Source organism: Rhipicephalus microplus, chromosome X (assembly GCF_043290135.1).
Source record: "Rhipicephalus microplus isolate Deutch F79 chromosome X, USDA_Rmic, whole genome shotgun sequence".
NCBI classification, from domain to species: Eukaryota; Metazoa; Arthropoda; class Arachnida; order Ixodida; family Ixodidae; genus Rhipicephalus; species Rhipicephalus microplus.
Window position 1 is genome coordinate 268,970,052 of NC_134710.1, and position 26,656 is coordinate 268,996,707.

The following is a 26,656-nucleotide window of genomic DNA, read 5'->3' on the forward strand; positions in this document are numbered from 1 at the left end:
TTGGCGGCGAAGCGCTGGTGCCTCGGACAGGAAATTCTCTGGATGAGTCACTCGAGCTGCCCGTCGCGGAAGCAGTCTCTGTCGGCAGAAGAGACAACATGACGCCATTGAGTGAAAGTGAGAAGGGTGGTAGGCTCTCGCCTGTAGCGGAAAGTTGAAGTGAGCTGTCGAGGGTTGATCGAGAAACGCTCATTTGAGAGCAGCGTGAGGACCTCTCGATTGAAGCGCTAATGGAAAGCGTAAAGTTGGGAACAAAGAACAAAAATGGTTTTTTTTTGTTTTGTTTTTTTTTTATGGCAGGGCTTTTGTATCGGAGCTACACAAATGTGCAAGGTCGCAAGTATGAGCAGCTCTTGGTGCCACTAAAGTATCGTCGCCAACTATTGGAACTGGCACATTAAAACGCGTGGGCAGGACATCTCGGCATAAAGAAGACTGAGGCTAGAATTTCCCTTAAGATTTATTGGCCAAATTGCTGGAAGGATATCGAAAACTTTGTACACTCATGCGACCCTTGTCAGCGAGCGGGGAAATCCACGGAGAAGTGGAAGGCACCCATGAAGTTTGTGCCAATTATCACAGAACCTTTTCAGCGCCTAGTAATTAATATCGTCGGGCCATTCCCAGAGCCTACATCCTGACGGCCCTCTGTGTAACCACAAAATCTGATATAAGGTCATTCTTGGGCCTACCTCGATACTGTCAGCATTACGTGCAAAACTACTATAGCATGGCCACCCCTCTAACTGATGCACTTCAAAAGTCTGAGCCGATTAAAGTGGTATGGGACTCGGAAAAAGAGAATCCGTTCTGCAAGCTGAAACGGGCCCCAAGCGAAAAGCCCGTTCTCATGGCACCCGATTTCTCTAAGGGATTTGTCATTCAATACAATGCGAGTGATCGCGGTATGGGAGCTATATTGTGCCAGGAAAATAGTGCTGGTAACGAAAAGCCAGTTTTGTATTTAAGTCGAAAACTGAGCTGCAGGGAAGAGGCATACAATACCTCTGAAAAGGAATGCGCTTGCCTCTTGTGGGCTGTTCAAAAGCTAGCCTGTTATGTCTCCGGTTCGAGGTTTGTGGTCGCAACGGACCACTGTCCTCTAACCTGGTTAAATAACATGTTGCCTAAAAGCGGCCGGTTACTGAGGTGAAGCATGATACTACAGCGGCACAACTTGACGTTCGCTACAAGAAAGGAAAGCTAAACGCTAATGCAGACGCATTGAGCCGTGCGTTTTAGTTGGTACTCTCTCCACCTTTCGATCTTTCGCTGGCGAGTTGAGGCAAAATTTTGTCCTCATCACGGTCTTAGCTGAGCGCACTTGTCGAGAGTGATCTCAAGGGGCCAACTTTATGTTGTATTCTATTTCATTATGTTGTTGTACGCGTAAAAATTTGAGTTCTCATTTTAAGAGTCTTGTGTCCCACATGTGCCTCTTGATGTAGAGGGAACGAAATTTCGATAGACATGTAGCAAGGTGTATGTTGTACTATATTTTGTCTGATGTTCCATAGGGTAATCGAGGGCACTTGCTTGTCGTGTGTTGTCTGTTGTCAAACCGTTCTTTACAAGTTGCAGAACCATCTATAAGTACTGAGACCAAAAATTGTCAGAAGAGTCGAGCAAAGCTAGTCGACAAGTATTGGCAACAAGGCAGTGTAGCTGGGATCCGCCCTCAAGAATGGGATGTGTTCACAGAACTGATCCTGGAGCCGCATCCTTTCCCTGGTCCTGGAGGCGAACCTGGAGGGACCTGTGAACGAGCGCATCTGACACCTAAGCCACGTGAAAGCAGCTCGTCTTTCCGGTGCATTGTCTGGCGGCTGGGGTGCTGTTACACCGAACGTTATTGTCTCTGCAAAGGCATTCTCTGTCAAGGCCAGTGAGCGAGCCCGCCTGACACCATCAACTCAACGACGTCATCAAGCGGCGGCGGCGTTTTGTCTTAAGCAACGCGCGGCGAGCTCCCTGAGCCTACGGGCCCGATAGCAGCCCGATAATGCAAGCAGCGCCAAGTCTGGCGACTCTTGCGCAATGCGTGGCAACATCACTCATCCTTGGGTGCAACCCAGCGTAGCGATTTCAGATTTGAGGATCATGATGCAACCCAGCGGCAGGTCCCCATTGGAAAAATCTGACGCCACCTGGCGACAGTTCCTATTGAATGTTGATGACATAAAGAATCACCTGGGGCCTATAAAGAACCACGCGGTGCTTCGCCAAGCAGCTGACCTATGCGTCAGAGAGAAAACATCTCGGCTCTTCGAGTCCCTAAGCTGTCAGCCCCAGTGCCGAATGTGTCACGGTTCTATTGCTATGCTGTACATAAACCTTGCTTTAACTCACTGTCGTCTTGTCCGCTCGTCTATCAGCTCTGCGCAGAAGCAGTCGCGAGCTGAGAAACACTCGCTACCAAAGAGCCAGTGACCTTGGTAGCGGCGAGTTTCGCAGCAGCGGCGTCTTCGGGACCGTGTTGGCGTCGCGCTTCATAACACACTATTCATTTATGGCTGTCAGGATGGTGGGCCACTAGCAAGAATGAGTTTGGATTGAAAAGGATGTTTGCCTCTTCAAGGGTGCTGCAGTATTGCTTCACCATCACAGTTAGTAGCTATCAATACTGCAATTAAATACTTACGATGTGCATGGGAATCATGATAAGTTTATCATGTATTGCTGTGATGTAATACATGCCAAACAAATGCAGTTCTAACATTCTCCAGTTATAATGCACATACAAATAGAACTATGTTTTAGTGCACAAGCATGTAGCTTGCTTAGACCTTGTAGCTTCCACTCTACTGCAGCCAGCTTGTGAGATAAGAGAGCAGATGGCAGCTAGCTTCCCGAAGGCTCTTGTTAGAAGCATTGATAAAAGAAGTGCTTGTGGGCTGCATATTCTATTCCAGATTGCAGAGCCAGCTGCGTGGCTTGGCTAACCATGTGGAGAACATGAACCTGAGACTGACAGAGCAACGCAAGAAGCCCTCCCTCCCAAGGCAGCCACTGGTTCGAAAGCCTCTCCTGCAGACCTGGATTAGTACCCGTCATGCCAGTGGTAGCAGTGGAGTCTATGGTGAAAACTGGTGTGCTCTTCTTCTGCACTTCTCAGGGGCTCAGTAGTCTATTGCAAGTTTGTGGCATAGTCTGTAGGAGCACCGTAAAGTGGCAAAAGCATTTTTTTAGCTGAATCAGACACATATTTGATTTTGTGCCATATATAGCAGCGATTGTTAACCTTGCATATTTCCTGAATGGTTATCACAGTCGCACTACACTGTAATTGATACGTATTCAGTTCAATGATGTGCATAGGTACCACACATTGCCAAAATTGGAAATTGTTCCCATTCTGCCTGGCATAACATGATGGGGCCTTAAAGTACGCATGTCTGCCCAGTTCAGCCCTGTGAAGTGTTGCTTTATCCTATATAAGCCTATTAGTCTGATAGGCTTATATTTGTCTTTACATTGGTCTATTTGCTTCGGTAGGAAAGCCAAAAGAAATGAAGAACTCTATGAGGCAATCCAAAGGAAGGACGATACATTCTACTTTGTCTCATTCTCTGGGGTAAGTAGCATTTGGTCTGTATGTATCCTCAAACTGTTGTACTGTAATGTTCACTGCGGTGGTGTTCAATTGCGGTGCTCGGTTGTTGACCCAAAGACCACATGTTCAATTCAGGCCAATGTTGATGGGGGTGAAATGTTAAAGGCTCGTGTACTGTTAAAGGCTCGTGTACTGTGTAATGTCAGTGCACATTTGCGAAGACCAGATGGTTGGCATTTTCAGCGCACTTAGCTACAGCATCTGTCATAATCATTCCATAGTTTGGGACTTTAAAACTCCATATCATACCTGCCAAGGTATAATCACACCTGATCCATACCTGACACCGGGATTTCGACTATTTGTTACGTTTGTACGGTTGGCTGGAAACTTCCCGGAAATCAAAATTTCTGTGTGTGATCTGGCCGCAACAACAAAAATTCACTCCAACCCTATTGAGGCTTTTTGCAAAACTGTTGGACTATCGCATTATAATTTAAACAAATTGGGAGGTGTTGTAAACGTAAGTAGAATCTCAGTGGTACGAATTCGCGAAACTCCCCAGCGGAATTCCACTGTGTTCAGCGAACGAAAATTCATTTGTTCCAAACACTTTGGCGCGTCGCACCGGGAGGTACGAGCTACGGTACCAAACCATCAAGCAATGGCGAAGAGCAACGTGCTCGAAGCTTCGGAAAGACGCGCGCGGCCAACCAAACTCCCGTCACTCTTGATGCGATCATACTGTATGGTGACGGCAAATTGTGAAACCTCCGTAAGTGCACGCGTGTCCAATGCTTGCCCAGTCAAAGTGACGCTCCTTTCCGCAAACGCTGACAACAAAACTGCGACACGTGTAATCATTGATAACAAAAAGCAACATAGTTTCGAAGGCACGTGACGGCCAGCACACGCGGATTATTAACGGAACTACCGTTTGCCGCAACCACCGGGAGCGAAACCACGGTCGCTTCGATGCAACTATTGATAGGGACTACGAGCTTCGAAAATACGAGGCAAATGCTGCGATAGATTAAAGGTGATAAAGGCTTTAAAAAAAAGATCCCTTTATCTAGGAATCAGTATAACACGAAGTGAAACGTGTCTTCACAGGGGTATTTGTGCATTTATTGTACATTGTTTCAGCAACAGCAACAAATTGCAAAGTCACGTCAAGAATATCAAGCAGCACAAAGCATGCAAGAAATTAGCATACACAGGATTAGCGCAGACTAACAACTGTCAGAGCTGGACACTTGAAGCGCACTGTTTAAACAGAATAAAAAATACATAAAACGAGTGCACTAGTATATACAGGACAAGCGCGAACTGTCACAATTCTCACTTCGTCACGTGTCAGCAGAGCACTCCTTTCGTAAACGCGGCTGTGGCAGCGAGCAATGGCCTTCATCCTCCCCCAAATCACGAGTCTGATAAGCGCGTGTGCAGGAGAGACCACGCTCTGTGAAGGCAACCACATTTAGAGCGAGCCCAACGCAAACCCGTTGCGCCATCTTTCTAATGATTACGAAACCGCGCTAAAGTTTCGGAGCTCTGAACACCATTAAACCATGTATGGTGTATATAAATAGCTTGCTGTTTGCATCCTCAACAACGTACACTTTGTGACATCTGTGCGTTGCGAATCGAGAGGTTGCTGGTTTAACGCCACGTGATGGAATCTTTCCTTCTCGTTTTTTTCTCTGCAATCTCTTAGTGCAGTAAACTCTCGTTAAGACGAACTCTGTTAAGCCGAATTCTTGCTTAAGGTGAACAACACGGGAATGTTTGTTGGGTTTCCCATAGACTCAATGCAAAAAAAAATTTGCTCAAGACAAACCGCATAACAGGCCTCTTCTGTTACGACTTAACTCTCACAGTGACCATTCATGATGGGGATTCTGCCCGAGGAACAGGAGAAAGCAAAATTAGAAGAAAAAAGTTTCCAGGTGCAAAGACTAAAAGCAAATTGAAAGCGAATTGTGACATGGAGGGAGAAAGCGAGAGAAGTTGAAAAGAAAGGTCAGCGCATAAAGCTGGTATCTCTCCCATCGTTATCCTGTTGGTGGAGAAAGAGCTGGCTTATCAGCAAAGAAAGCAACAAAAAGCGTTCGTTTCGTATTCTTCTTGTGTTCTTCAGTTCCCATACTCAAGGACAGTGAAGAACAGAAGAACACAAGAGCTTGGCTAGAGGCAAAAATGCAAGGGAAGGGGCAATAAAAAGCCAAATGAAAGTGAAAACGGGAACAAAGATTCTCTGTGCATTATAATCACATGATACAGAAACTACATATGCGGCGCAAGCACCCCCATCAGAAAAGTCAGATGCATTGTCATCGCAGTCATACAATGGCGCCCGAGCACATGTTGTAGTCAGTTTGCATTGTTTTGCATAGGGCCTGTGCACGTCATATCTTTCACCTATGAAATGATGAAGCATTTTTATTTTGAAAGTGCACAATAAAGGAAGGTCATTTTGCACACTAAATATAGCTGCGTCGTGTCTTTTTTTTGTGTGCCTGAGGCTTGTGATTGTGAGTAGCGTAAACGTAGATCTTCAGCTGCGTGTCGTTAAGGAAGATTTGCTGTGGGCGCAATATTTTAAAAAATATCCGAACCACAAAGAAAAGCTTGCAGACTTTTATAAGCAACTTGGCGTATATTGGCTTTGCTAAGGTAGCGGTATGCTATGGAGACGTGTTCAAAAGTGATAGCGAATTCAGGAATACAACCTCTCAGAAGTTGAACAGCCAGAAGAATAAATTTTGCATTCTTTGAAGGAAAATTGTGCTTGTCTCACCCTTTTTATCTTTTTTTAATTGTCAAAATAGGGTCGTGCTTTATTGCTAAAATGTTGTGGGAGTTTATTCGTGAGCATATTATGAATTCACGAAATCGAGTACTCGTTTGATTAGTCTGATTACTCTACTCGGAAGCATAGTTTTTATCTAGCCAAGCCAAATAAATTGTTTTTCTTGTTCCTTTCCTCCCCGTTATAAATAAATTTCATTCAGCATTTTCAAGCAGCACATTTAGGCGTACTTGGCATGTTAGCATTCGGTTTTTGGGGGCACTTTTAATAAGACGAACTCCTGATAAGACAAACAAATGATTGTGGTCCATTGGAGTTCGTCTTAAAGAGAGTCTACTGTATATATTTTACGTCATATCCATGATGGAAATATATCAGCGGAGCTGTGGTGGACTCCGGGCAGAAAACACTTTCGTTTTAAGAAAAAAAGGCAGGAAGCGTTTTGATGTTCATGTCAATCTTCGCTGTGACTATGGCGGAGCGGATTTTAAGCTTTGATGTGCACTTTCGTGGCAGCCAGCTGCGCCGTTCTTTATACATAGATATCCATTTGCGCATGTTCCAGAGGGCAAGTTTTTTTGATGGAAAGAAATTTTTTATGCATATATCATGGCTTGAAGTCTAATTTTGCTTCTTTTTTATTTGTATACTCAAAGTTTCGGGCGATAAAGATATTTTCGATTCCACTTGAGGTTTGTACGTAACACTGAGATTCTACTATAGTAGGGACACCCCACCTGCATTGTTTATAAGTGATCATAAGACCGCAATGCAAATGTTTACATTTGTAGGACTGTTCGCATCCCTCCCCCTTTCCACTATATTTTTTGTATGTGTGTGTGTGTGAAAAGGAGCAGGGGGGGTAGGCAAAGCAAAACAGCGAGTGACTGTGAGTTGGTACTAATTCATTAGGACGTAAATGTAGCGCAAAAAAGATGAGGAGAAAAAAGGGAACACCACTAGCACTTACTCACAACTGAAAGCTTTATTGCTAGAACCGAAAATATATAACATCTAAACTTTACGCTCGACTAAATCCTGCACCTGTGCATCGTGGGTGAAGCATCATGGGTGAAGGGAAGTTTTGGAAGATTTAGTCTGGCGTTAAGTTTAGATGTTATATATTTTCGGTTCAAACAATAAAACTTTCAGTTGTGAGTAAGCGCTTGTGGTGTCCCCTTTCTTGTCCTCTTTTTTTTTTTCTTTTTGTGCTACATTTACCCTGTAACATGCCTCCCCCTCCCCCGTTGCGGTTATCTCCCCGATTCGGAATGGTTAAACTTGGCAGGTATGCCAGATATTGGTATTATTATGTGTCTCTATAGTTTGTCTTGCTTGAATGTTGTTCCTCTATGATGTTGCCTGTGCACTAACACACCGTTAGGCCTACACTGTGTGCAGTTGTGTAGGGAGTGCTTAAGGTTAACTCTCTCGTGTATGAGTGAAAAATCTGACAAAATGAAGTTGTGACCTGTGCAACTTTAAGCAAGGCAGCTGTCCACGTAGGCACCATAAACAGCTGCCATTATGACTCAATTTCTTCTATTTCGTGTGCTGTGGCACACCATAGTGAGGAGTTGGAGGTGTATCCTAGTTTTGTTTTCTGTACTATAGACAAGGGCCTTACACAAAGTCATCGTGAGGCATAGATGCAGTCAGTGCTAAGTACAACAGAAACAGCTGTGTGCTATAAAGCAGAAGTTTGTTATGTACTCATATCATATTATTATGTATTTATAGTCTGCACTTGAGAATAGCACCTACCTACACCAATAAGCCAATGAGAGCACATGAGGCAAAACCCCATGTGCTTAAAACCAAGGATGCGTTAAACAATGTTCAAAAGCTCAAAATAGTCTAAATCAATATGAAATTTTCTCACGGTGGCATGCCTCATAATCGTAATATGGTTTTGGCATGGGAAACCCGAAAATTTGATTTCTAATGACCACAGGAGGCATTTGATGACTGTGCTAATAGTTGCTCATAAACAGTAATGCTGTAACACGTTGTGATATGAGAGAGTGCTCTTGGCAAGGAATTATTGTGAGGGTTGAGATTATTTCACATTTGTCATTCATGCCGCAACAAAAAATTACTTTTTATTTTTCATCCTAGCACTTTCCAGTACAGTGCATGCTTAAGTGCACCTTGATGCATAAGGTCTTAAGTGGGAATGGGTAGTGTTATTCAATACTGAATTATGGTTCCTATATGTATTTCATTATCAAAACAAAGTAAGGCTTGATAGCTGTGGTGGGTCTCCTTTTATGTGATGTCTGGCAAAGTCTGCGCTCATATTTTAACCTCCATTTTCTCCTCTGTTATCTTGTTTTATTTCACTGCCTATACACATTCTTCCCTCGTGAGTTCATGCCTCATATCCTTTTGGCTTCTCTGTACTTCAGGACTATCTTCTATTATCGGCAAACTCTGAAAATAGTACCGCAATGCCAAGAATGTCACTTGTCATGCCCGCAGGAACATTTCATGGTGAGTCTCTTTATTTCATGATGCTTTGTTATTTTGTGCTGACTCCCGCTGTTTAATTTGGGATGCATAAAGAAACTCTTATAAATATTCAAATTACTTCTTTTGTTTAAGGTGTAAAATCCAGCCAATTTCCTTTTTTTTTTTGTACAGAAGGGTCTGCAAAATACATCTTAATATGAAATGTTACACTCCAATAAAACTAATCTCAATAGCAAGAAAATAAAGTACTGTATTTAGTCATGTAATGAACACGCTTTTTTTCTCGAAAAATCGGAGCAAAGTTGTGGGTGCGTTTATTATGTGAAGTAAATTTTATGAACACTTTTTTGGAATAAGCGAAAAATGCGGTAATGCAAAAAAAAGTTTGCCTTTCGCAATTGGCATATGTGTACACTGTTCAGAAACAGCTTCTTTGTTGCATTTCACTCATCTTCAGTGGTTGATGGCACTATCGTCTGCAAGCTGCCCCTGTGCTGCCCGAGCATGCCATAAAAGCATTTCACAGCTATCTTTTCTCGCAATCTTTTAACTGCTACAGTGGTATCTGCTGTGATCTTGAGGGGTGCCTAGAAGCGTGTTCTGCGATGCCTTTGCCAACTTTGCGGCAACCTCGCACGACGACTGCGACGACGCCATTGAAATTTTATCAAGTAACCAACGTTGCAATAAGCTACCATCGAAGCATTTAAACAAACTCTCAATAACAAGATTAACGACAAAATACGGCCGCCGCCTCGACTCCACATGAGATGTTACTGTACAAAAGTTAGCCTATATCTTGTGTTCCTTGAAGTACGCGTGGAAGTAAGCGTGAAAAGCAAATTGCAACCGAAGCATGTATCGGGGGTACTACCATGTTGCAAAAATAATCGCGATCTTTTCTGGGCGACAAGCGATATTTTTTACGGTTTTCCAGAAACATGCGACGCGATGGCGACGAATGGCCCTTTGCGATCGCCATAGTATTAGCAAATCCTGTCATCGTCACTCGAAAACTGCATTAATGTGGTTGGGCCTTCAAGTTTCGTATTTGCAAGAGGCGACCGTCGGTTGGCACGGGCAGTTTCGTGACCTTGGCTCGCTGTCTGCTTATCAGCTGCGATGTCTCCACACTTGCACCGTTAGTGATCCCCGCTGTGGCACATACACAATTAAAAAAGACTGGGGACGTGCTGCGCTCAGATGGAAAGGAAAACAATACAGCACGCAGCAGCAAGCAAAGGGGAGGGGGAAGCGAGCCGAGGGGGGTCGGCATAATAATGAAAAACTGAAAGATCCATCAGGCAAAAAGGCGCCATGTGTCAGTTAGCGGGACTGTAGCGGATAAATGTAGGGGGTGCGCCCCGCCGCGGTGGTCTAGTGGCTAAGGTACTCGGCTGATGATCCGCAGGTCGCGGGACCAAATCCTGGCTACAGCGGCTGCATTTCCGTTGGAGGCGCGAATGCTGTAGGCCCGTGTGCTCAGATTTGGGTGCATGTTAAAGAATCCCAGGTGGTAAAAATTTCCAGAGCCCTCCGCTACGGCATCTCTCATAATCATATGGTGGTTTTGGGACGTTAAACACCAGATATCAATCAATCAATGTAGAGGGTGCGTTTATTACACAGAAGAAAAATCCAAATTTTGACATCTTAAGTTGGGGGTGCACTTATTATGCGAGTGCGTTCATTACACGAGTAAACACGGTTGTAAATTTTATAGAACTTGAAAGCTTGCAGCTACACTTACGTTTTGTGTATGGAAGCTGTCCAAAAAATGTTCAGATAGGCAATAGGGCAGTCGAATTTCAATAACATGAAAAAAATCAATTTTGCATACAGTGTAGTGACTATGACTAAATGGCTTTCTGGCGAATTCCTGTTCACAGGAGTCATACATCACTTGTAGAGCTGAAAGAAACTCTGGTGTGACGCAGTATTGAGTTGAAACTGGGGTGACTTAAAGGAACACTAAAGATAAACAATATCTTGGTTTTGATTGATAAACTGCTCTCTGAGAACTCAAATGCAGTAAGTTTCTTTATTACAAAGTTCATTATTAGCAGATAAAATTAATGTTGAAGTTTCATTTTTAAATTTCATGCCGAAATCACTGCGCATAATGTAAGAAATTTCATAATGTACTTTCGGTATGTTCGTGTCATTGGCTAGATGAACTTTTATGAAAATTCGTATACTAAGTCTATGGCACCCACAGATTGCAAAGTACTTCATGATTGGAAGCTAGGTAGAACCCAATAGACGCCTTCAAAATTTCTTACGTCACAGTGATTGGTACAGGAATCTCAAGGTGGCGTTTTCTTCCGCATTTTCTTTTCGCGTGTTTCTCGCTTACCGAGTGTCGTCTCATGGTAAGGGTGGTGTTTCCGGGTTTGTGTAATTGTACTTTGCTAATACACAAAAAATTGTTTTTCTCTTTAGTGTCCCTTTAATTAAAGCTATCGCACCCATTAAGCCTCTGGGGCTTGCCATTTAGTGTGAGCCTCAGGTGCTGCCCAGAGTGACAGTGCTTATTAGTTCTGATTGCCTTAGCATGCGCTTATGAGATCTTTCAGTGACATTCTGAATACCCTTAGCACTTGGAATTTATCCTATTTATTAGAAAGCCTGGAATAACTTTTATCACTTGGAAATTATGGCGAGTAAGTTCTATGGTATTCTGAAACCAGCAGCAATGTGCTTCTTTTCAATTGAGATCACATACAAGATACTAGCCTTGTTGGTGACATCCATTATTTAGATGACTAAGATTGCTTGCAAGATGAGTGAGAGCAAGTTGCATTTACTACAGTCAAATCTCGATCATTCGAACTCGAAGGAGCCTGAAAATTTGTTGGAAATAAAAAAATTCAAATTAATGAAAGCTAAATGAACGGAGGGCTCACCATGCAGTGGCACATGTGCATTGAGCTAACACATGAGGGGGAAGTTTCAGAGGACTTAAATTTATTCACAAATCACAGGACATCCGTCTATAATTGAAGTAATCAGTGATGCGCATATGTGAACGTTTGCCTTGCAGCGAGTCAATCAATTTTGCGGGCAGCTTGCTAAGCATTTCTACTTCCGCTTGAGCATTCTCCTGGCAAGAGAAGGTGCGCGTGGCAATGTCCAGCGCCAACACTCCCTAAAGATGACGACAATAACTGCATCTCTGCTGCTACGCTCTGTGCGGCAGCCGCATCGTGGCCAGCACGTGACGAGAAAGGAGGAGCGAGCGTCTCCACGCGTAGAAAAGCAGATCGACATTTGATAGAGAACCAGCACTTCATGGCAGCTTTCTTTTTTCTTCGCACGCTGCGTTGAAAGAAGGTTCTCTACGTGGCAGGGACAAGAAAGAGGGAAGTGTGGCACCGGCGCGAGAGAGAGCCAACACTCTGTGACAGCTTTCTTTTTTTTTTTTCCTCTCTCTCATCGCGCACAGTGTTGAAAGTAGAAGGGTCTCTACGTGGCAGGGACGGAAAAGGGAAAATCATGGCACAGGCGTGTCGCAGATCGGCATTTGAAAAAGAGCAAGCATTCCGCCGCAGCCTTTTCTTTCCTTTTCTTCTTTTCCTTCGCGTGCAGCGTTGAGGGGTCGGAGGTGTCGCCGCGAGATTGAGGGTGGTGCTGAGCGGAGCGCGTTATGTTGGAATTAACCGTCGCAAGTGCTTGCGCGTTCAAATTACAGGGCGTTCTCGCCCATTGGAATACACATAGCGTTGATGGGGCCACTGCGTCAGTTCTAATGAAACGGAAGTTCAAATTAGGCGTGCTCTAATTAATAAGATTCGACTGTGCTAGCTACCGCATCTATATGGCCACTCACATGCTGTGCACTAGACGCATGGCTGTAACGAAAGCACCAGATCAGGAACTAATATAAGGTGGGGGTCGTCCTTGTCCTGCAACCTCTGTCAGATAATGAAAAGAGCTCCAATTGAGTGGAGCTGTTTCATGGTCCATCTGTTTTGATTGTCTATTTTCATTATCGGTCATGAGCGTAAGTGTGAAATACGGCTGCATGGTGCAAGATTTGCTTTGAAACTATACTTCTTTACTGTAGACTTCGTCACTTCAATGACTGTAGACTTCATGATAGCTGTGTAAAGGAGAAGCTGTCAATGAGGCAAAACATGTGTTATCCTTTGAAATGAAGGTGAAAAATGTCACACCGCTTCTGATGGAGCAGTATCCAATAACAGTGGTACAAAAGGACTGGCATGGGCAAGGAATTTCAGTAATAAAGAGAGAAGTTATTACATCATGTAGCTGCCAAGTGGGGTAAAAACAAGGCATAAAAACTGTAAATGCAAAGTTTCCATGTGCAATATTTTTTGCTTATTTTTCCCACAATTTTGCTGACAAAATTATATCTGTGGTGCAAAACGCATAGTGCCTTTTTAACAAGAATACATCTGCTTCTATAGAAAAAAAATAAGGTTGAGACGGGGCAACTTGGATTCAGGATTGAACAAACCTAATTTTGGCATTGTTATGAAGGTGGGAAACATATGGGCCAACTTGCAGGAGAAAAGCTTAATTAGCCAATGAACGTGCGCAGGTTAGTGCATCAGTGAGAGCTTTCTGCTAATCACCAAGCAGCACAGCCCCACGTTGAGGGAGAAATTTTTCTCATGGGTGTATTAACTGCAAGCACATGTTATAGCTGATTGCCATTTACCATTTGTAAGTTTCACAATCCAAGCTGCACGCACCTCCTGCTTACCCTGAGGACATATCCTTCATGCTGGATTAACTGTTAAGATGCTGAATTGCTGACCCGACGGTTGGGAATTCGATTCTGGCTGTAGTAGTCGCATTTCGGTGAAGATGAAGTGCTGGAGGCCTGTGTTCCGTGCGATGTGAGCGCATGTTGGAGAACACTAGATGGTCAAAACTTCTGGAGTCCTCCACTGGGGTATTGTTTATAATCATATGGTGGGTTTGAGACATTAAAGCTCAAGTGTTATGACCCGGAGGACACATTTCAGGGCTGACACAGGGCTTTATTGTGTATGCTCTGCACTAAGGTACTGAGTGCTGGCCTACCATATAAGACTCTTTTAATGACAGTGACTGCATATTACAGTACTTCAAAGTATTGTCAAGTGCTCAGTCAAAGCAGGAAAGCATCCCCATTTATTCAGAATAACAGAGGAAGGGGCCTTGTAAAATTTCTTCTCAATGCGTGTCAATGCTCCTGGTGCGGCAGCTGATTGTGCCAAAAATGTCAAGTTGACAGTGGCACCAGCTTTTCCAGTGTTGGGCATTGTGCCCAATACATAGTGACAGTAGAAAGGATTGTGGTTTTCGTATGCAGCATGCATTTCTACTAATCAGCTCTTTACATACTTATACAAGTTTACTTGCATATAGAGAATGAAAGCTGATGTGTTGGCATGTGAATTAGAAACCAGGGATTACGTAGTGTGTGGCTATTGTGTTGTAATATCCCTAGCTGCATAGAGCTGAATTTGTTTTAAAATGCGCATATTAATGGCATTTTTTTTTTCAAATACATAGAAACCTTTGTAGCTTGGAAGATTAGGTTACTCATACCGTTTGTCTGGTCTCCTGGCATTAGATACTTAAATGTCATAATAAATTCAACTAGAAAGTTGTCAGTTTTTCTCTTAACTGAGCATTCCATGGTGTCTGAAGTATGTGCATGAACTAAAGTGGTCACTCTAATGATGACAGTATATTTTTTGCACACTATGCTTTTATAGCGTTGGTATATAAAGTAGACTGTAGACTAGAACGTTTGTACCATAAATGCTTATGATGGAATAGCTTGAGGCTGCCTGGTTGCTTGGTCTCCAGTCACGCAGCACATATCAAGTGTCTTACTTCCCCATCTTAGTGTATGTATACTTACGTTTGTATACGTGGCGTATATATTCAAAGAAGCTGCTCGGTTGTGGCAATTTCTTGCATTCTTGAGTGTTTTGGTCGTGTAATGACAGTATGAGCACATGTCCTATGTATCACACGTACAATGTGTTGGACATGCATCTCCCTTTCAACACAAAGTATATTGTTTGTAGGTTGAGACATGTACTCACAAATTTAAACATGACATCAAATTTCTTTGGATGTGAAGCAGCTTATGGCAGAGTTCAATCCGGTGTGTGTGACTACCCTTAGTGTGCATGCGCAACAGCTGGCTCAAGCACTGCCGTAACGTGCTCACGTGCTAGCACGTTCCGGCCTTTGTAAGGTAGTACTGGGTAAGAGGTTGTGGCCTCTCCCCCTTACACTCTCTCAGCAATTGTGTCAAGGCATTGGGGGAGCGAGATTCTGCAGACGCGCGATGAACCAGTGAGTTGTATCCTAGTCAGAATGCGCTGGCACGAGCTGGCACGTTCAGGTTTGCGTAAGTGGCGTCGGGGAACGAGATTCTGCAGACGCGCGATGAACCCACTTGTTCCCGCGTGGCGTGCCGATGAACCCGCATGGCGTGCTCCAACAAGAGTTCGGGACGAGTAACAGCAACAGAAACTACAGTGAATCCATGGTGTGCTCTACTTGAAAAGACATGTAAACGTCGAGCAAGGTGCCCTTGTTGAACGGAACTTTAAGTCGACCCATGGGCTGCTTCGCATGCTACTCATAGTTACCTTTAGTGGGAGATAGTGCAGCTTTAGTGTATTGACTGGCACGCACACTTGCACGGGTTAACTAGGTCCTGTCACGATGAATCTGATCTCTAAAGATAATGTTGGCTCTGATCTAAGCATTCGTGGTAAAATTATGCTGATATGACCCAAACTGAAAACTCTGGAAGTGAAACTATGTGAGTTATGTAGCTCTAAATTGTCCTGTTTCAATCCATGAGTACTGCACATACAGAAAAGGATGTGTTGACATTACATACTATCCAGGTGCAGTGTACCAGACATACTTCTCTCTCTCCACACATTTCCTGTACTAAGGAAGTATTATGTAGAGAAAAGTAGTTATATTCATTTTGAGAGTTTGTATGTTAGCTTTATGAGATCTTTCAGTGACATTCTGAATTTCCCTTGCTATTTACATGGCAAACTGAGCTGGTGCGCATCCTAATTGTGTTTTTAAATTTTGCCATTATTTTTTTCATTTAGACGTTCTGTCAATAGTACTACAACTTGCATAGTCTTGCATAATGGCCATGTGCCTTAATTCTGACTTAAATATTTTGAAAACAAATTGTTGATACTGTAGCCTCCCTTTAAGATGAACTCCAAGGGACCACGATCATTTGTTTGTCTTATCAGGAGTCCTTTCTTATTAAAAGTGCCCCCAAAAACCAAATGCTAACATGTCAAGTACACCGAGATACGTTGCTTGAAAACACTGAATGAAGTATACTTACGAGGAGGAAAGGAACAAAAAAAAAGCATTTATTTGGCTCAGCTTGATGAAAAGTATGCTCTCAAGTAGAGTATTTAGACTAATCTAACGAGTACTCGATTTTGCAAGTTCATAATAAATACACTCAGGAATAAATTGCTTCCAGATTTTCAAATAAAACTGTAGCACAATCCTATCTTGATAATTAGAAAAGGATAAAAAGGGAGAGACAAGCTCAATTTTCCTTCAAAGAATGAAAAATTTATTCTCCTGGCTATTCACATTTTGAGTTGTTGTTTTGCTGACTGCTATCACTTTTCGATACGCCTCCATTGCATACCTTCACAAAGCCAATATACACCAAGTAGTTTATGAAAGTATTCAAGTTTTTCTCTGAAGTTTGGATAGTTTTTTTAATTTTCATTCGCAGCAACTCTTCCTTAAACGACATGCAGCTGAAGGTTTACATTTACACTAGATTACGAGAAGGCGTTTGATTCAGTAGAAATATCAGCCGTCATGCAGACACTGCGGAATCAGGGCGTAGATGAAGTATATATAAACATTCTGGAAGAAATCTACAGGGGATCAACTGCTACCATAGTGCTTCATAAAGAAAGCAAGAGAATACCAATCAAGAAGGGTGTAAGGCAGGGGGACACTATCTTCCCAATGCTATTTACCGCGTGCTTACAGGAGGTTTTCAGAAGCCTAGAATGGGAGCAGTTAGGGATAAGAGTTAATGGAGAATACCTTAGTAACCTGCGCTTCGCCGATGACATTGCATTGCTGAGTAACTCGGGGGACGAATTGCAACTCATGATTACGGAGTTGAACAGGGAAAGCAGAAAGGTGGGTCTTAAAATTAATCTGCAGAAAACGAAAGTAATGTACAACAACCTCGGAAAGGAGCAGCACTTCGAGATAGGTAATAGTGCACTTGAAGTTGTAAAAGACTATGTCTACTTAGGGCAGGTAATAACCGCGGAGCCGAACCACGAGATTGAAGTAACTAGAAGAATAAGAATGGGGTGGAGCACATTTGGCAAGCACTCTCAAATTATGACAGGTAGATTGCCACTATCCCTCAAGAGGAAGGTATATAACAGCTGTATCTTGCCAGTACTTAGCTACGGAGCAGAAACCTGGAGACTTACAAAGAGGATTCAGCTTAAATTGAGGACGACGCAGCGAGCAATGGAAAGAAAAATGGTAGGTGTAACCTTAAAAGACAAGAAGAGAGCAGAGTGGATTAGGGGACAAACGGGGGTTAAGGATATTATAGTTGAAATAAAGAAGAGGAAATGGACGTGGGCCGGGCATGTAGCGCGTAGACAAGATAACCGCTGGTCATTAAGGGTAACTAACTGGATTCCCAGAGAAGGGAAGCGGGTTAGGGGGAGACAGAAGGTTAGGTGGGCAGATGAGATTAAGAAGTTTGCGGGTATAAATTGGCAGCAGCAAGCACAGGACCGGGTTAACTGGCGGAACATGGGAGAGGCCTTTGTCCTGCAGTGGACGTAGTCAGGCTGATGATGATGATGATGCTGACTCACGATCACAAGCCTTGAGCACACAAAAAAAGACACGATGCAGCTATAATTAGTGTGCTGAATGACCTTCCTTTGTCTGGCACTTTCTTAATGAATATACTGCATCAAAATTTGCTGCATTTCGCTGGGAACAAATATGACATGCACAGGCCCTATGCAAAACAACGGGAACTGACCACACCATGTGCTCGGGCGCCATTGTGTGGCGGTGATGACAATGCATCCGACTTTTCTGATGGGAGTGCTTGCGCCGCATATATATTTTTCGTATCATGAGATTATAAAGCACAGACAATCTTTGTTCTCGTTCTCACTTTCATTTGGCTTTTTATTGCCCCCCTTTGCTTTCATTTTTCCTTCTAGCCAAGCTGTTGTGTTCTTCTGTTCTCCATTGTACTTGAGTTTGGGAACTTAAGAACACAAGGAGAATACAAAATGATGAACGCTTTTTGTTGCTTTCTTTGCTGATAAAACCGGCCCTTTCTCCACCTACAGGCTAGGAGTGAGGGAGATACCAGCTTTATGTGTTGACCTTTCTTTTTCACTTATCGCACTTCCTTCCTCCACGCTTCAATTTCCTTTCAATTCGCTTTGAGTCTTTTTGTCAGGAAGTTTTTTTTCTTCTCATTTTGCTTTTGTTTGTTTGCCTGAATGCCCCCATCAAGACATAATATCTGTTGCGCAGAATATTCGTCATTGTCAGTCGTTGCGATAGTTAATAGAAGAGGCCTGTTACGCGGTTCATCTTAAGCAGATTTTTTTTGCATTCAGTCTATAGGAAACCAAGCAAACACTCCCTTGTTCGTCTTAAGCAAGAATTCGTCTTAACAGAGTTCATCTTAACAGGAGTTTACTGTGTTAAGGGTCATACCTTGTCAGCTGCTGCCATACAGCAGTGCCTGTGGGTGTATCTACTGTAAAGTTGTTTTGTGGCTAGCTCATTGACGTCATTGTTTGCATGATATTTCATCCAGTAGTTCTTGCATAATTTTTGCCACATGTTGATAATTGCTTCTCTCTTTGTTCTTGTACATTTTTCAGAATCTACGCACATGGTAAAGGAACATGTACCAATGGTGCAAATTGACTGTGAGGTCATGAGTACAAAGATAATTCATGTCAAGGAATCGGTCATTCCACCCCACTTGAGGCAACAGTATCCCCGCAATTCTGCTCAGCCAAACACTGCTGGAACTAACGTGAATGTCGCTGCAGCGAATCTGACGAAGCGTGAACAGAGTTCGTACTCACAAAACATGTCCAACCACTCGAGGCAGCTGCGTCTTCCACTACGAAACCATACCCAGCGGAATGGCTAGTAGTACCATCAGACCACTGTGAATTGGCATTTGGCACCTAAACTTATTCAAATAGCTCATCGAATGCAACTGCGCCAGGCTGAGACACTGTTCTCGCTTGGTGCTTGCCCCGTGTTCTTTCCCTTCAGCCTGGGAAGCGAAGAAACATAGCGAAGAAAATTCAGTGTGCACACATATGTGCGTGATTGAAAAGGTGGGCTGCTGGGCAGTGTGGTAGTGAACTGGGGCACTGTGATTTGAGACTCTAATGGCATTGAGGTTTCATGTCTTGTGTAGCTTGCCTACGGGGTTTCTGCTTTGTCTCTCTCTTTTTTTTTGCTTTTTTTTATAAGGTGGAAAGCACTGATGGCTGTGGTTTGTGTTGTGTCACTTCTATTACTTTATTTATTATTTGGCTCACCCTCTCAATCTGCAGAATTTTGAAATCTTCGACATGTGTAACCATCATAAAAATATAAAACAGTGCTTTTATACACAGGATGAAGGAAAAAAGAGACGCACGTGTGATTGTCTGTTTTTTTTTTCTTCATCCCCTGAGTAAAAGCACTGTTTTATATTTTTATGATGGAACCTCACCGACTTGCCCAATTTACCTGTCTTCTTCATGTGTAACCAATTGCAGGTATCGGATTTGGCTGGCAGACATGTTACAGTGCTCACATACTGGTTTGTTTTTGTTCTTGCCATTTATGTATTCTTGCCATTTATGTATTTCAATAAATTATTTTGAACTCTGTTACTTTTTACAAAGCATGCCTGGTGCAATGGCTCGACATATAACAGAATGGTGCTACATGAGCCGACCAACAGCTTGCATTGCTGGCTAAAATTTGTAAGCTGCGCATTCTATCGTGGAATGTCATTTTATTTGAAAGAAAGATTGTTTGCATTTGAGGACTACACGCCAATATTTTCGTGCAATTTGTCTACATGGCAAAGACTGCCTAATCTGCTACAATCGCCATTTTGAAAAGCCGGTTGCTCAAGTGGCCAACTTGCATTTCTGTACCCATTTCACGGTTGGTTCTGTTTGTATTAATGCTTGATTCAGGCCTTGCTATCGCTGATCATTTGGACGAGGCCTTGTATAGCATAAAAAGCCTTACTTGCTTAGCTAGATACACGTACACAGCATCATTGCGGTTTGACGCTGTATAAAACCTGATCCTCACTTTATCCGTGTGTGCAATAATGGTCAGTTTCCGTATTTAATGTTGTGCTATTATTATCTTTAAAAAGTAGATGAGGAAATCTGCTGCTGAAAGATAAGTAATTTGTCTGCTTGTGCCTTTGGACGGGCAAGCAGCTATGTACAGAGAAGTGGACTGTTGTTCTGTTACCGGTGCTGAAATGTGACATGACAAAAAGCATTTTCTAGCTTGAATGGCATGAAATTTAGTTGCACTACTAACGTGCAGCATTTTGTGCATGTTGCGAGCTGCGAGTGACGTGATTTATAGTCTGTGTTGTGTGTAACCGATGCATACCTTGAACACATTCCAGGATACATGTCTGCCTTGTTGAAGGGTTTGCTATTTCTTAGCAATATATGGTATGGATAATTTCAAAACCTTGCCATCCAGTGCTCTAAGTTTGTGCTGCTTGGCAACTTGGGTACTTTGTGTGCATACAAAAATCAGCCAATTGTTATGCCACGTTATTGTGCCGTTGTCAATAACTGGAACTCCTCTTTTGTCCCTTATCACTCTTTTTCATGCCATATTTACACCTGGTGGTAACACTGATGCCTCCCAGAAAGGCAGAAATCTCGTAAAGCAAATTATGTACATATGTAGATACTTATACTCACACTGTCATTAGACGTTATTTTTTTGCCGGTTTGGTGTAATATGTTACTGTAAACTCGTTCTGTCCTCACTCGATTTATAGACGTGCAGCAGAATTTGCAAAATGTTGCCGAAAGATCTTCACCATAGAGACCAAAAGTACGTTTACATTTGGCATTTCGACACTGTGCATTGGTCCATATGCAATGTTTTTTTAATAGAATATATAGATAGATATACATACGCACACAGTTATATATGTATACATCAAGGTGTTTGTATACAAGACACTCTTTTCTGTTATGTGGAAAATATCTTCGAGGTTTCCGTGAAACCAAGAGGGGTAGCAAAAAAAAAAAAAATGAAACTTGGCCATCGCGTTTCCTAAATCCTGGCTTCTGTGAAGCTTTAAGTACAACAGTAATTTAATAATAGTAGATATAGGAAAATTTTTATTAGTAGTGAAGGTGAAATTGTGTGCTGGATTTATCACTTGTGTGCCCGTATGTATGCGTGTGTGTGTGTGTGCGTGTGTGTGTGTGTGTGTGTGTTCATTTCGTAGGTTTTGTTACAACTTAGACAGTACATCAGGGAAATATTCATTGGCATTTATGTAATGCATATGCAAACAGTTTGACTGTTTTAAGGCCTTTTCGCCTTACATTAATCCTACTGCACATCAATTATTCAAACGTAACAGTGTGCTTATGTCACTCATAATGGTGACAAATTAGCTGAATGCCAACTCAGCTTTGCAGTAAATATAAGATTAATAAAAGTTACATTGTTAGATTCTTCTGCAATTCTTGTGTATTATATAGGAGATAGCTTTGCCCTAGCTCAGGCACACTTATTCATTCATTGTAAATTAATTTCATAAAATTTGCCCTGAGTTGTGCTGCAATTGCTTAAAAGCTGTGCATCACGGGTGAAAGTGACAACAGTGTGCGCACTGAGTATTTGTTTGACCACTGATGTGATTGCAGCCATGGGCGTCGGCCAGGGGTTGTAAAAGGGGCACTTGCCCCCCTCAGGCCTCACCAGCACTTGCCCTCCACCCAAGCACACCAGTGCTCTCCCCTCCCCTGCAAGAGTCATTTGCACCCCCCCCCCCCCCTAAAGAAAACCCTGCCGACGACCATGATTGCAGCTGACAGTAAGGGCTGTTATTGGGGCATCCACACGCGCTCCAAGATGGACACCTGTGCATTGAGATTGCGCTAAACTTTGAACATGGACTTGGCATTAGTTTTTTTTTGCTGTTGATATTTTGTCATACTCTGCCATGTATGTACTTGAGTTGCACTGTGGTATTTATTCTTTGGCACTTTATTTTCATGTGTGTGTGTGTGTGTGTGTATGCATGTGCAATGACTTTTCCTAGTCCTGTGTTGTATGAAACCTTTTCTACACACAAAATAAAGTTGCGTATCTTAGTACGGGTAGCTTGTCACTCATTTTTGTACACCTGCAAAAGAAATGATTGTTCTTGTTTAAAAAGCTGCATAGCAATGGAATAAGAATAAAATAGTATGCGTTTAATGGAGAAACACTTTTGTCATTTGTGGTCCAAAAAGGCAGCTTATGGGAGAAAGAAGCTTGAAGATATAACAAATTCATGAACACGGGGTGTTGCTGAAGTCAGCATTTTGACAAGCGGTCTTGTTTTCTTCAAGGCTGTAACCTTGAAGGAGTTGCAGCCTTGAGTAAGACAAGTCCGCTTGTCGAAACGTTGGCTCCAGCGACATTTTGTGTTAACATTACAGTTGCAGTTTTGATGTCATGTGAACTTTTCCCATGCATCTAAATTCAGCAGATTCTATGCCTTGGAATCAATTTCATGCGAAGCATTTGGTAAGTATTTGTCTATGCCGCATCTTTTGGCATTGAGCCAAGCATTGCAAGGGGGATAGGGGTGTTTTTCAAAGTACAGTAGTGTGCACATCATGGGCTCATAAGGAATGCTGACTGCTCTGGCATTTGAAAGATAACATATGGTGTGACGTAATATCAGCGTTCACGATTGAGAAAATTCGTTTGTTTAGTGAAACAGAGTGCACCATGAAGTGTAGTAATGTGAATGTTGTATGTAACTATCGTTGGCATATTCCTTTATGGTTGAGCAAGGCTTTGATATGGCTTGCTTAATCATAAGAATATATTATTGTAATGTTTGTCAGACTGCTATAGAAGCAGAGCGAGCACTAGAACTACAATTATTGTTTACCTGACATGATGCTGATGTCACAGGAGTACATATGTAATTTTATTGCCATGTTTTTAAAATTAGATAGCCAGTACTACAACCACAATTGTCATTGCATCAACACTATGCATGCACGAGGTCATTTTTCGAAGCAGTTTTAAAGGGCCCGTAAACAACCAACAGACGCTTGTGCTCTGCTCTCCATGTGTTTCCTCTATTGAGAACAGTTGGCATGACGTCAACTGACACTGCTTACAATACAAACGATGCTGCGTACCAAAGACGCTGTCATTGGGTGAAAGTCTGTTTTCTGCTAGCACATGCACACGCCAGTTACGTTTCCACCTTGAACGCTGAGACAGGGCACTAGGAGAGGTGGTGAAACGAGCCGACGAGCGCAGCCTAGCGAAGGAAAGAGCGAAATGAGAAAACGCGTAGAATTCCAACAGCATTCACTGCAGACTCTTTGTATACTGCAATGCCACATCTACATTTCTGCCTCTGGGTAGTTTACAGAGCCTTGAAGACCTGGCTTGGCTCTGTGTTAGAATACCCGACTTCCACGGAGAATGCGTGGGTACACTTCCTGCTGGCGTCCTCGTTTTTATTTGTATTTGTCGGGTCAATGCTGCTGATGTCGGCCTTTTCTTATAGGGACACTAAATATAAGTAGTGACTTGGTTTAGATTGATAAACTGCACTCTGAGAACTCTAATGCCGTAAGTTTCACTGTCATAAGTTCATTATTAGTGGAGAAAATTAGGGTTGAAGTTTCATTATTGAATTTTGCACCGAAATCTCTGAGCGTGACGTAAGAAATTGCAAAATGTATTTTTCTTATCTTCTTGACATTGGCTCGATGTAATTTTCTGAAACATTGTATGCTAGGTCTAGAGCATCCACAGAAATTAATGTACTTCATTTTTATTGAGTAGAATCTATGCGAGACCCAGTAGACGCCTTCAAAATTTACTATGTTGTGGGGCTTGTTGCGGGAATCTCGCAGTGGCGTCTCCACCCGAATTTTTTTTTTTTTTCGCACGTTTTCTTGCTCGCCAAGCGTTATGTTGTGATAAGAGTGGTATTTTCAGGATTGAGAAATTTTGCTTTACTAAAATTCAAAAAATCATTTTGCTCTTTAGTGGCACTCTTGGCACTCTTGCATTTAAATTAGCAATGTCTGTTGTCACCGTTTCTGGTGTAGATATAAACTGCATACCCGCATACTGCGGCCCATGGTATACAGGTATGTAGCTCACATGTCTGAAGGAAAAGGCCTGTGAACATGCGCAACAGGATATTCACGTAATTCACGTCATGACCAAATAGCCCTATTTGTGAAAACCTCTTACCCTCCCATATAAATTTTAGTCTACAGCAGGCGAAGGAGGCAATCAGGAGAGCACTCAGACATAGGTGGCTAGATAAATACATAAATAGAAACGCCCAAAGTGCCTTAGGTTTGCTAAGAAATGTTTCACATTCAAAAGAACCAATATGGGGGTTACGTGAACACATTGCTAATTTCCAAGGTTTTATTTTTTGAAGCAGTACATGTATATAGAAAGCAGACAGCAGCACATGTAGGCATATTTGTACAGTTTTGAAACATTCAAAATAGCCATCACACATGTGTATATTGAAATTTAAATGTCAAAGATAGCAAAAACTATAGCATAAAGAAAATTAGCTGCACTATAAAAGTTAACATGGATTATCAACATGCCCAGGGGTAGATGCAGGATTTTCTCTGGATATGCCACTGAACATGCCCAAGCTTATGCTTCTGAAGTCATTTTACTGAGTGTTGCACTTAATACTTGACTGTTTAGCAGAAGACCGGCACCCCTTGTGGGTGTGCGTTCCCCATCATTTCTCCTGAACTGATTATATTGAGGTTAAGAAGCAGGGTTCTAAAATCTGCGATAGTATGGGACAGGTTGTTGACCTGAAGAGTATGACTTCTGTTTTTAATCAGTACATTTCATTTCGTTCAAGTTCATAGAAGTAAGTTCAATGTCTCCTGAACTGGTTCGGCTAATAAACTTTTGATCTTCATGTTGCACAATGCTATAGATTTAAGTGTGCCAAGATAAAACACTACAGCTAGCGCTCCCCGAGCGACTGCTCGTATGGCAAATTTACCGAAACTTCCGTTTTGTAATAGTCCATTTAATTGCCTTCTTGTTTTAAAACGTGTTGTGTCCAGTACATGGCACATCTGGAAGTTTTGTTAAAAGGGAAAGAAGGCAAATTAGCAGGTTATGTTAGGTTCGGCTCTTGGGCTGCGAAGGGGATCGGAATTCTGTGTACTGCGAACAATGTCGCCGAAGGGCTTCTAGCCTGCGGGAAGCCGTTCCAGACCGGGCGTTGTCATTCCAAGCCTGAAAGTAAAGCGCCCTGCAGTCTGGCGTCGAATGGGTTTTGGTCGCGGCAACTTTCCTCGAAGGAACAGCGGCGTCGCTGCGGTCTTTTTGATGCGTCGGCACGAGCCTGAAACCCATCACCACAACGACCTCTCACGCCAGCGAGGGGACACCGTGGTGCCCACAGTAGAAATGTGGTGACTCCGCCCCAGTCAAGGGCGCTGACGGGGGCGAGTGGTGGTGGTAGTGATTAGAATGAAGAGGAAAAAGGCACCTAATTTCTGTCTGCCTTCAGGCGACACGGCGCAGTGCCTTATAGGGGTGGGGGGAAGGAGGGATAAAAGAATAGAAGGAAAGTAGAAGCAGAAGAAGACAGCCAACGAGAGAAAAAAGAAGGAGATAGGAAAGTGGGGATCCGGTCGAAGCAGTCCAAGGGCGGGGTGCCACAATGCGAGAGCTACACGGCGTCAGGAGACCGCGGAGGGCGAACCAGTCGGCGGGAGCTACGCTGAAGTCGGAGATCGCGAGGGCACAACCGTCCAGCTTGAAATCCTGCGAGCGAATCTCGGGCGGTCCTGTCGAAAGTAGTGTATCTCTTGGGATTGGACAGTGTAATTTGGTGCCCTTTCTCTCATCCACGTATCTGAGGAAACGGGACTGTTCATAATCAGCCCTCGTGGGCTGCTTAGAGCTTTTTTTGATGTAGAGCTTTTTTTCGACCCGAGTTTGTAAAGATGTAACTCTCCTCTTTGTAATCTACATAAATGAACCTTTGTTAATGGCTCCCTAAGAAGGCGCCTTCCTTCCTGCAAGATGAGCTAAACCGCGGGTCTGGTTGCGGAGGCCAGCTACCTACGATCGTAGGTAGCTGGCTTTCGTAACCGGACTTCGCGGCTTTGGCCTCGTCGACGAGACCCGCCGGACCCGAGCCGCAACTACGGCACTAGTGGTGGTATGGCGTCAAAACCACGTTCCTAACAGCTGAAAACGGTAATCCATTTTTTGCATAAAAATCTATAAAATTTAGTGAAAATAGTATCAAACATGCTCATAAATGCGACCATCTTTGAGCAACATGTTGTATGACAAGCTAGCATTGACCAATTGCTTTGTTCAGAACCAGTACGAGATATTTTGTATTCAGGTTCAGTTTGAGCAGACAGTTTCCGAGAATGCAGCCCCGCCGCGGTGGTCTAGTGGCCTGGGTATTCGGCTGCTGACCCGTAGGTCGCGGGATCTAATCTCGGCTGCGG

At 43.0% G+C, this 26,656-nt stretch overlaps 1 protein-coding gene across 2 annotated transcripts in view; it reads left to right on the plus strand.

Annotated features, from left to right (window-relative positions):
- Atf6 (bZIP_ATF6 domain-containing protein ATf6) overlaps positions 1–19,425 on the plus strand; it is a 74,010-nt gene extending 54,585 nt beyond the window's left edge. For both annotated transcript variants that reach the window (XM_037414045.2, XM_037414046.2), the window contains 4 exons: positions 2,913–3,089; positions 3,496–3,574; positions 8,774–8,858; positions 18,767–19,425. In XM_037414045.2, coding sequence (XP_037269942.2) covers positions 2,913–3,089; positions 3,496–3,574; positions 8,774–8,858; positions 18,767–19,044 — 619 coding nt within the window. In that variant the 3' untranslated portion in view covers positions 19,045–19,425. The remainder of the gene's footprint in view (positions 1–2,912; positions 3,090–3,495; positions 3,575–8,773; positions 8,859–18,766) is intronic.
- The last annotated feature ends 7,231 nt before the right edge of the window (positions 19,426–26,656 follow it).